The following is a 12,229-nucleotide window of genomic DNA, read 5'->3' as shown; positions in this document are numbered from 1 at the left end:
AGAGGTATTAGCAGTGAGGGCCTAGATTTTATTTTTTTTTTTAAATAAGACCCCAAATCATGGCTGCCTCAGCTGTCTGGACTCCTCTGCAGTGGAGGATTAACGCCTCATTTCCTCAGTAAAGTCCTGTGATGGATGGTGAAACAGTTGCATTTTTTTTTCTTGACCGCACAAGATCATGAGTAAAACGTGAGGCCTCTCACAGCTAATTCGCACTCATACGTCTTACCTCAAAATATGCTGCTTTTGAGCCCTTCGCCTCCACCAAACACGACATTTCACCGCAAAAAAATTGGGAGAGAAAAGAGGTTTCCAACCAGAAAACAGTGACACTGACTAAAGCTGGCACCAAACCAAAAAAGCACTGAAAAGCTGAGGCAACACAATACTGTGATACTTGCAGCAGGAATATGCATGTTTTTTTTTTTTTTTTTTTTTTTTTTAACCAAACAAGACACTTGCAGACATTGACAAATCCTCAAATTTGATGTCCAGGTGAATATGTAAACCCTATTTAAAGGACAACTGCAAACCTGTGATTCAGAATTGCAGCAGCATTGGTTCATGTAGGCTGTCAGCTAAGAAAAGACAAAAGACTCACAGAGATGTGCAGGTGCTCCTCAGAGTGAGCACAAGAATATCTCAGGTGTAAAAGTGAAAGTTAATGTTGAAATCTACACTTTAGTCTGCTGACCCTGTGTGTTTTGGGTGGCTATTGTATATTCCACCTGCTGCCAGAGACAAATGGATAGTAAAATGTTTCTAGTCGATAAGCCTTTATTACACATGGGAACTGACCCATGTTATTTCAGTAGTCCACCTGATATTTTATCATAGATCAGTAATCACAGCAGAGATCCTTGGGCCCTCTCTTGTTTTTATTCTTTAATCTTTTAAATAATTCTTGGCATATGGTTTAATTTCATTTACTTACAGTACTTGGAGCACCAAGACGGGTAAGTTTCACTGCGTCACGTTCAGTGAGATAGAGCTTTGTACTTGTCAGACACAGAAAATTCCCGTTTTATTTCAGTGGTGAAATAAGTCCAGGTTGGCTGGGTGGCGTAAACGACATTGAAATAAAGTAAAAATCAATGTCAATCAGTAGAAGAAATTGACTTACAAGGACTTACTATCTATTTGTATTTTCCAATTTCATAAACCCAGCCTGCACATACGTACTCTAACCCCATCCCTAACAGACAAAAACAACAATAAAAGCTATTTACATATTCATGTATAAGTGGCAGTCATCATGTCACCTTGGCCCCAATGAACCATGGGAAATGTTGCAGGCCATGTCTGAGCTTAAAGAGCCAGCAGTGATGGCACTCATGACAAGTGTAATTCACAAATGAACACCTACAGTAATTAACCTTGAGGTAAGCCTGTTGTAGTCAAACACAATTCTCAAACACATTTTCGTGAGTAGTGGGACTTTATTTAAATAGTGATTTGTCATTACAAAAAAAAAAAAAAAAAAAAAGAAAAATGAGTACATCAATTACACGCCTGATAAATATTTCACTGTAATGTTCACATTAATCATTGCCTTTTGAGATTGTGAAATGTTTGAAGCATCACTGTGTTTACATGTATATCCCAGGAACAACAGGATCGGAGTAAAAAAGAGAGAGAGGGTTTTATTAAGGGGGAAGAGTAGGCTGATGAGCCCCTGTCAATGCTCTCCTAATGTCACAGTGACGTGAGCCGGCATTAGGAATGTCATTCAGTTTTTAACTAAGATTATAAGAGTAATAAGATTATAACAAAAAAAAAAAAAAAAAAAAAAAAACTTAGTGGACCCAAAGAGAGAGAGAGAACCATTTGAACAATAGAATAAGGGTGTTTGTCCACTGTCATCGCACTGGAAAATAATCTTATTCAGCAAGTAACTGAATTATAAAAAAAAAAAAAATCAACCTTTGACGACATCTGCATCTATACTTAAGTTTGTCGCACTCTGCAGAAGTGTCCCTCGATCAGCAGCACAATGGACCCGAATGCAAATCAGAATTCAAAGTTGCGTGGGGCAGAAGGCACTTGAATTTACATACAAACTCAGCAACCTTGCTCTTCCCGGGCTTAAAGAGCCACTCCGCCCCGAGAGCAAGGCGCCGCGGGCCGACCGAGATTTGCCTGTGTGGTGTTTGGCGAAGACCCTTGCCGTGGACGGGTGAAAATAAACAACGCGTGGCCTTTGCATACTATTTGTGTGCGAGCGACGTGGATCGTGGAGGGTGGGGAGGTGGGGGGGGGGGGGGGACACACAGCACCGCGCTTGTCTTAGCTTGGGTTAGCGCTGGTGAGAGCAAGTGGATTTCAAGCCTTAGCTTTTTTCCCATAAACTGGAGTTGAGAACTAAGGGTAGTGCATATCACATTCACACGCAGAGAGACACACACAGGCATGCACACAGGAACAGCTCACGATTTTCAAAACAGTGGAGCAATTTGGAAGGCCATTTCCACGAGGAGATGGAGTATCAAAATCGTTTACAGTACAACACAATGTGGTGTGTCATTGAAGATGTGTTTTGTCCTAATTGTTCATTCATAGCAGTGTTATGGGTCTGCATGAACCAGGGGCTCAATAAGCAGCAACATCTCCCACTGACTTCTTGTTATGATTGAAGAAATCCCACTATTGCCATAAGAGTGAGGCCGAGGGACGGACGATGAGGCCTGAAAATCACCGTCAGATAGTGAGGGATTCCTCTTGGGAGGAATTTGAAAGCTCCACAGCCTCGGATACAATCTGCTTTATTAGAGAACATCTCCAGCTTTGAGAAGAACTAACGCACAGGGCTCATCTGGGAGCGGCGGAGAAATGAGCTACAATTACGGCTAATTGCACTGCAAAGGACAACGGTTTAGACAGAAGCGAGCCGAGCCATCTCCGTCGCCCGCCTTCAGACGGGCCTTTCATACGTCCTCTCATCGCTATGACAAAAAAAAAAAAAAAAAGAGATCACTCTGATGTTTAGCCACATTTACAACATTTCTCAGAATTTCAGAGTAAATTTACCAATATATAACTTGCCACTCTGACTCAATACACAACATGTTATCAATATCACATACAAATATATATATATATAGAATTTTTTTCTATCATCTATGGAAATATAGAGATGAGGCATTAGTTCACCTCCAACATGTGTACATAGTCAATGGGGAGCCAGAGTTAAGAAGTTGACCTACACCTGCACATTTTGAAGAAAGGCAAAATGTCTGTTGATTGGAAATGAATGGAAAGCCAATCTACAGTATGTCGTCGTCTATTGTGTTACGTCAACACCAGAAGAGGCTTCCGGCGAGCTTTTCAGTCTGGCTCCCCATGAAAATAATGCAGTCCATCACACCTGACCACGTGTGTAAGCGTTTGTGCCATATGTTCCTGATTGGCAGTCATTAATTGTGCTAGCTTGATTGGCAGGTTGGAAAGTGAAGAGGGCTCGGTAGACGCGACCACGTGCCGTGCTCGCGCTCATTCGTTGGTGTTGCTGTTGCTGTTGCTGTTGCTGTCCAGCTCTTTGCACTGCAGGTCTCCCCCGCTGTAGTCAATACCAGGGAGTCGGACCCCGAACCGGTCGACGCACCAGCAGATCCCTCTCTTCCGACCGCGGGACGGCTTACACTGCAAGTGAGACGTGATCAGAAAAGGATAAAGTGCATTGCTTACGGATTTTCTGCATTTTCTTGCATAGTTTGCACAGTGACACAAGAACGGATCACGGTGTCAAGGGGTGAACTATTTGTCCAATCTGTAAATGAATAAATGACATTAGACGTGGGGCTGCAGCCATACCTGCTTGCGCTTGAAGAAGCCCTTCTTGTCACAATTGGGGACGTACAGAGTGAGAGCAAAGACCTGAGACGTGTCCTTCATGCTCTGAATCAGATTATCCAGTCTTCTCCTGCAGGGCCCCTACACACACACACACACACACACACACACACAGAGTGCGAGAGAGAAATCAGGGAAGAAGTCAGAAATGAACAGGGGCTCAGGCCAAAAATGCCTTTGAAATTTCATAAAATGTTCACAAAATTAAATGAGGAGAGCCCATTTTTGCATTCCACCCTTTTCACATATTTTTTGTTGAGTGGTCATATTCACACTTGAATGTTACTACTGTTGCCCGCGGGCCACAATACAGTAGTCCATTTGCAGATGCCAAATTCTTTCTTAATGCATTCTGGGTGACAAAAATTGAGCTGAAGAAAACATATGCACCGCCTGTAGAGGTAGAAAATGTCCAAGACTGTCACTCTTCTTATGTAATGGTAGTTTATGCTTTAAAAATTGTAAGGCATCACTTGGGTGCTTATTTGCTAGAACCCATAGTTCATGGAATCTGCCATTGCAAAGGGCCAAAATGCCTCTAAAAATCAGAATAAGGGGGCTAAAAATGCATTTTTGCAATTTGAATAAAAACTCCAGACTCTGGTTCACTCACAAACTCGGGCTGTAGCTTATCCGGGGTGAGTGGTGAGTAGTCCAGGTTGCTGGTGGGCCTCAGCCGGGCCAGCTGCTTCTTGCGGTCCTTGGCCTGCTTCATGGCGTGGACCTTCTTGCTGCTGATGTGGTCTCTTCCATAGATGGGCACCTTGGTTTGGGGCAGTATTGACTCTGGAACTGGTAACATGATGTCGTCAGGAGATTCACCATCTGATAGGGAGGGAGCGACACAGAGAGAGGAGAGGCTCGTGATCATGGATGCATGATGCCTGTTATGTCCTGTCCACATGCGACTGGAGGGGACTCAAGTTTTTCCCCAAATCTTCTGCATTTCATCAAATGAAATCACCAATGCCCGGGATACGACTGCATAAGGTTGCTCCTAATTTTTTGATTTAGTAAATCAAAATGTGAAGTTTGCACTGATAGCACAATCAAATTCTTGATTCCACATCTCCTCCATATTTCTCCAAGACTTTGATTTGGCAAGGCTAGCTCTGCCCTCAGCAAAACACAGCAGGTCATTTGTGCTGGATTTTTATTTTACAAATTACAGACATGGCAGATTCAAAAGGAGATTAAAATCTCTAATGATCTCCTCAATTATTAAAAACCACTTCACGCCCACAGGCAGTGTTAGTCCTCTGCGAATGTGGCTTTAAATGATTTTTTCTACTGCATTCCATGAAGAGACTTTTTGTAAAAGGGTCAAAATCCCTAGCAGGCGAAGACACAGAGCTATACAATGAGAGAGACTGGACACAGGATGGGACACTGTATTGAATTTAGCAACGTCACAACATAATGTGATGATTTCACTGCAACAGCTAAATGCTTATTTAGTGCAATTAGTGGCTGCTGGCCAGTTTCTGACGGGATGTGTTGACATACAGGACAACATAGCCTACATTTATGGCAAGTCAGGTTGCCAGTTTGGGGTATATGCACAGCAGGGGTTTTAAAACTTTTATAGCCTGGGACCTAAATGAGATATTTAGTCTCACCCTGGCACCCAGACCCATGAAAACATGCTATTACACTTGTCATGTGGCAAGCCACCAGAAACAGCCGCAATCCATTTTGGGTCCCAAACCCAAAGAAACCCTGATGTACACGCATCGTTTCATCTATGCCTTGCAAAAATACAACTCTTTGCAAAATTTCGAAGAGTCAGACACAGTCTCACAGGCCTGATCGCTCGCCCCTCTCCCTCCACGTCCTACCTTCTCTTTTCCCACAACCACAGGGACTGTGTGAAGGCCGGAATTAGTGGCTGTGGCTCACGTTCCCATACGCACTTTAAAGTGATCTCTCACTTTGCTACAACACTTATAGCTTTTAGCATGCATTAGCCTTATCGGTGTAAGCCAAGGCTGGCCCAGTATCCACTGCACAGTCGCGCACTTGTTTCCGGTTCCATTTTGGCAGATTGCAAATTCTACATAACTCCCAGAGGCCGATCTCCACCCCCACATCTCACACTGACGTGATCACTAAGCTACTAAGCTAGCAGGACAGTTGAAACAAGGTCACCACATTCGAAAATGATGCTTAAAACCTCCCAATCCCCCTCCCCAACACACACACACACACACACACACACACACACACACACACACACACACACACAATGTTGATGAAGATCACGACAACGATGATGTCATCCATCCCCAGTCCATATAATGACAGGTTCTTAGAAAAAGAAAGAGATTCCCCCTCCTCCAGTTTCCTGCTGACACAGTTTTCTCCAGAGAAAGCCGGGGGAAGATAAGCAGCAAGTATAAGTCCAATCAAGTCTTCACTTGCTAATCCTTGCACTCGTCTAATCTGACTTGTGCTGACTGATCACGTCTTCCATTTTTTCCCCCTTCCTTTTATACTTGTGTTTGAATTGAGAGATGTGGTGATCCCATGGTCTGGATCTCTGCAGGATTTGATGACTGTGAGAAAAAAGAAAACTCCTCCTTCCATCTTTTGTCTTGGATTTTGCCTCGGTGACTCTGGTGCAGAGGCATACTCACAACTTTTGGTGTTTTGTGGTGCATTCCTAGGAAACATTATAAAAGGGGAACTTACAATTTCCATATCACTGCAATTTGTCCAGGTTTGAATTGATATTTGAATGGTTGTTCCCTCATTTTCCTATCCTGTCTCTGATCACTGATAGATGCTTTATTCAAAACCTACATATGCATAGTGGCGGTCTGATAGATATGTTCCATGCACTTCAGATATAGCTTGAATCCAATCAAAAAATGCCCCCAAATGTATCTGATCATCTTTGGCCACCTAGAATAGATATTTTAAAGGCATTTTATTCATAAGTTTGAATACGTTTTTGCCCGGTTGTTGTATATTTTTAATTAACATATTCTCATCCATTTGAATAATGCGCATGTTTCATAAAGGGTGGATGCGAGTGTGCGTGTCAGTGTGCATATGGGTTTTGCGTAATACGTTTAGGTATCAGAGACGGATGCATGGATTGATGTGCACCCAGCAGGAAATGGGGAGTTAATCCAGAAGCTGGCTGCCGGGACGACAGACAGGGGGATCAGTAACTCACGCTCAGCCTGCTTTTTGCTGAATCACTGCACAGCCTGCTGGGCCTGCAGCACTCAGTGGAAAGAGGGAGAGGAAGGGAGAGGAAGGGAGAAAAGAGAGGAAGACAGATGAAGCAAAGTGCAGTGGGAGGGAGGAGAGGAAAAGGTGGGAAAGAGGCAGCTGAAAGGGGAGGTGAATAGCTGAGCGTGGAGTTTTAGCTAAACAAATGTGTCTTGGAGGCAGAGCTGCTCTGGAGGTTGAATAATCTCATTGGTTGAGCTGAACCTCAATGGGTGGGGCCAATGAAACACTTGTTTGGGTGGAGAGTGCAAGTCAGCTAATTGGTACACTTCACTGGCAAATTAGAAACTCTGGACACAATATAAATGAAAATATGCCCTGCATGGCTGTTTTTCCTCCCACATTCATAATCATGGCATTCATGATCTTTGAAGAACAGGCTGGACAGCTGTGGGCCAACATGGCTACTTGGAAGGTCAACTAACCAACCACCTAATCTGCATAGTTCATCACTTATAATATTAAAAAATAAAGAGAAAGCAGGATTAAAGAGAATAGTAAGAAAATAGAAGAGAAATTCGTGGATAAAGATCAAGGCTGAGCAGTAAAGAGTGAGGAGTTGAGGTGTGCATGAGATACAGCAGATGAATGACAGAGTAGAGGAGAGATAAGGTAGAAATTTGAGGGAGGAACCGAGATGGGACAAGATCAAGAAATTGTAGGGAAGGCAGGAGGGGAAGGGAACAGGAAAAAAATCTCACACCCCACGTCTCCAATTATGGCCTGAGGTGAGCGCAAGGGCCAAAAGCCAACACTTCATACAAAGCTTTCCGGACTGTGTTTGACTCAGTCAAAACGCTCCCCAGCAGACACTGTGACTGTCCCTGAAATGCCATTCAGAGGAGCCATGGAGCCTCACGGAGCAGCGCCTATAATCTTCTCCCCTGTTTTATGTAGGCTGGGGCCCCGAGGCAATGGGCCACTCACACGAAACCTAATGATTTACTGCTGGCAGCCCACAAGGCCTTTCAAACCGAGATGACAGGTTGATCGGCACTCGGCACCAATTGTTGACAGAGTTCACCAGGTCAAGGCGCAGGGGCTTTTGAGTCGTGCGCCTTGGTAATGACAGGTGTCAGGCCGTTTTAAAGGGCACTGAGTCCTGACCCACATCAGCCACCCCGTCTCTCAAAGGCCCCGTGCAGGGCTGCAGTGGAGGGTGAACCCACCTCAGCTCAGATCACCCACCTTTCCAGCTCAGAATAAAGCTCACAAACCTTTCTAACCAGGTACATTAATTGCGTTCGTCATGATAAGTATTGTAAAACTAAGCCTTAGTTTCATGCTAGCATCATTAAAGGATTAATTAATACTTTTCTAAGGGTGTAACTCAGTTTTGGTCATTGTGGTTGGTTGCTTGCCTCACACTGACCATAAACCTGAGGTCATGTACCCACATTTTTATTACTACTACATCATTGTGGGCTGCATTAAAATTCCTCTTCCAGATGCATTGGCAAGGAAGGGATAACATCTCATTATTGACTTATCTTGCTTTGGACACACACACACACACACACACACACACACACACACACACACACACAAACACATATATACACATATATATGGTTTGCACTTTCCACTTATGTCTAATCTCACAAATTTTAGAAGGATATCATATACACACCCTATAGGAATATTATTATGATTTTGAAGTTATGCCAAAGGAATTTTAAAAAATACCCTAAATTACAGTAGGCTACGGGGACTATAACTCACTATTTAATAGCATTGACATACTTTAGGCATATTATAGCAACATTACAGCTATACCATAGGCACTAAAAACTCTATTGGATGTAACAGACACTATAAACTAATGCCCTGGTGGAATATTATAGGCAAACCACAGGAGGAAAAACCGTAATATTACAATAAGAGCACTATACTAGCATATAATCACTATAAGTCACTATAAAAAAAAAAAACATGAAGGGAATATTATAGTAATTTTGCAGGATGGGGTGGTGGGCGCACAATTATGATGTGGCCATCAATTAAAGGAGTCTTTCAATTATAGCAACCGGCTTCAAGGCTCATTTGACTTAACGCGTGCAACATAATCTACAACATAATAACATGATGATCTGAATCAGTCACAACGCATTTTATAGGCCCTACCCTGCGACGGGTGCAGCAGTTTATACAACTTCTCGTTCGTGCACACCCCGCGGCCGTGCAGGAGCGCGTGCAGCGGCTTCTCCTCCCCGTTCTTCGGCAGGCAGCGGAGCCCGCGCGTGCACGGCCCGGTGTACACGCCGCAGGGCTGGCCCTCGTCGAGCGCGCACGTCAGGCAGCAGCCGCAGCCCGGCTCCTTCACCAGCTGACAGCCCACCGGCACCGGCGGACACATGGACAGGGCCTTCTGATCGCACGGCTCGCACGGCACGTACGACGAGCCGCAGCCGGTAATGCTCAGCAGGGGAATCACCAGGAGAGAAAAACTCAGCAGCATGATGGAGATTAGAGGGCGCTTTACCGAAACCGCAACGATTATCAACTAAATCTTGTGCTCAATCCTTTCTTTGCAAAGGCTTTGAGTCCACACATCAGGGGCTTTTCTGTTGCATCCACAGGTGCCTTGCGCACTCAAGTCCTCAGTATCACCGCATCCGATGCTTGCAATCCACAGCAAAGACTGTCCGCTGCCTCCTTCTCTTCCTCACTGTGCAAAGTCAAAAGAAATTGAAAATGAATCAAAATATCCCGACACTATAGATTCCTTCCTTCAGGGATGCCCGGTGCCGTTTACGCGCAATAGCCCTCGTCTCCAAATGAGAAGGAAGAAAAACCTAATTCCCCTTGTCCCTGCTATCTCCGTAGGTTATGCTTCCCGCACGGTTTGTGAGCAGAATGTATAATCTGTGGCTTTGAGCTTGCCTTTTAAAAAAGAAACTGCCAGAGGCGAAGCCTATAACGATGGGTATGTCAAACAACGTTTGGAGGGGGAGGCGCACTTGTCAACTCCGTGCGCTGCGATGCTGATTTCACAGGGCGGGTGCTGGCATGCCTCCAGATCTGCCAGATAGGAGACGATGCTGCTGAAGGCGACGAGAATACGACCATGTCTCTCGCTGCAAAGCCCTCTATTTCAGCAAGTCTCACAGTCCACACAGCCTTTGTTGTCTTGAAATCCTATTTTGCTTAAAACAAGTGAGCAGATTCTGATGGAAGGGTGAGAGAGTTCCACTTGTTTCCCATGCAGTTTCTTGCGACCAGAAAATTCGAGAAACAAGCTGATTTGCATTGGGAACAAGTGGAATTGCCCCACTGGTAGACATTTTCACTTTTTCATCAGACAAATGCAATTTTTAGACTCAAATTCCATGGCTTCAATTCAGTAAAAGCCCATGCTGTGGCAAAGTATCTATATCAAATTTCTGAATTTCTCTGGACAAAGCGGAGAGATAGCTGACAATAAATGTGATGCATTATCATGTGATGCAATCCTTCAAACTATCAGCCAAGATTCTGTTGGACAAGTTTTGCTGAGTTTAGTAGCTGCACTTTCATCTTCTACCAGAATTATGATTTTACGATCAGACCTCTATTGTGCAGACAGAAATGAAACTTTTGAATAAAACAAAGGGCACTTGGAGAGCGCAAAATTGTGCCAACACTCGACAATCCTCCAGGCTGCTGTTAAACCCAAAGGCGTCATTCCTTTCACTTAAATTTTATGTAAAACTCCTCATCCTGCAGCCATACCCTCAGGACGTATAATCATGTTTCTTTGTAATGAAAAACGCTGATCGTCTAATTCTGGAAATCCTATATGACCACTAAAATCTAATGAACCGTCCCTTGGGTCAAGCCTATCTGTCCACTCGTTTTCATGGAAATCGGTTCTTATGTTTCTAAGATAATCTGCTGACAGATGGACAAACGAATCAGCTAAGACAAGCAAAAACATAACCGGAGGTAATTAGAGTACTCCAAGTTATGGGGCAGTTAACCATACAGGCCTTTCTAGCACCTGCCTCTACCACACCCATGGGGCCACGGCCACATACAGCAATGCCATAAAGTGGCAGAGCTACAGTTAAATATAACTTTCATCTGATGTAGGCCTCGCTGCTGCACACTAAGCAGTCTACTTGAGTTTTATATTGACCATAAATGCAGTTCTCACAGTTTCCCTGGAGAACAGTAATACAAAAGCACGCAGACATCCTGACATGTTGATACTGGAGATCTACAATCTCGAGGGCGCAATATGAAAAAGTAAGTTAACATGCTTTTTAATATTCCCAAGCTCTCCAGGATTCCTTAACTATTCGTTCAAATTTGATTTTAGGCGGTAATAAATCTGTAAATTGTGCCTGAGTTTGTGGTTTTGTGTCCTTTCTGCTCCTCCTCTGTCTCGTCAATTTTGGTGTCAAACGCTTCACTGACTTTAATGTTTATACATCTTAATAGCACCTTAACTTGTCAATAACTTTCTGGATTGGTTCCCAGCAACAGGTTTGTTTTTAAATGTGGGGACAATGACATCATTCTCACAGTCAAAAAAGGAGCTTGAAGGCAATTTGTTGGGATTTGTTTGGACAAAATGCGTCTCCACATAATTAGCGGTAGTGTGATGGTGTCTGCCTTCCTGGCCAATATTCATAACTAACAGAATATAACTGAGGTCTGTTTCCCAAATGTAGGTTTGTTATTCAGTATACAGCAGCACCTACTCCAACATGAGAGCTTTTAAATGTGATTCGGACTGGTTAAACCTACCTAGAGCAAAGGAATGAAAGTCGAATCTGTTTTTAAAGTTGAGATTTTATAGAAATGAATGCTGCCTGGTTGCATGATGAATTGTGTCAAACTGGAAAAAGGATGTAAACAAGTCAGAGAAAGTCTTCAGTCTTGTCCTCGAAGGCATGTTTTTTAATTTTCTAAAAGAGGAGAGGAAAGTGCATATCTTTGACCAGCACAGCCCTCGATGGGTCATTACGGGTCACGCGATCCAGGGCGTCATCAAGGATACTTGTATGACTGAGCTATACTCATGCCTGACCACAGTTATCAAATGAAGTTTGTGGCTGAGCAAAATTTGCAATTAATGCTTATCCACAAAAGAAAACAAAAAAGAAGGAAAAACAAAACAGCATCTTTGCCTATGAATGTGAAAATCGATAGTTGT

General features: G+C 43.6%; 1 protein-coding gene across 1 annotated transcript; it reads right to left on the bottom strand.

Moving 5' to 3' along the window:
• Nucleotides 1-2,530: 2,530 nt before the first annotated feature.
• Nucleotides 2,531-10,000, bottom strand: igfbp5a (insulin-like growth factor binding protein 5a). Its single transcript, XM_030073152.1, has 4 exons — nt 9,214-10,000; nt 4,463-4,674; nt 3,811-3,930; nt 2,531-3,639 (listed from the first exon to the last, which is right to left on the bottom strand). The coding sequence occupies exons 1-4, from the start codon at nt 9,545-9,547 to the stop codon at nt 3,490-3,492; spliced, it is 816 nt and encodes a 271-aa protein (XP_029929012.1). The 5' UTR covers nt 9,548-10,000; the 3' UTR covers nt 2,531-3,489.
• Between the last annotated feature and the right edge of the window lie 2,229 nt (nt 10,001-12,229).

This window comes from Myripristis murdjan, chromosome 2, assembly GCF_902150065.1.
Source record: "Myripristis murdjan chromosome 2, fMyrMur1.1, whole genome shotgun sequence".
Lineage (NCBI taxonomy): Eukaryota > Metazoa > Chordata > Actinopteri > Holocentriformes > Holocentridae > Myripristis > Myripristis murdjan.
Note: the sequence above shows the minus strand (reverse complement) of the source record. Positions and strands in the feature narration are given on the sequence as shown.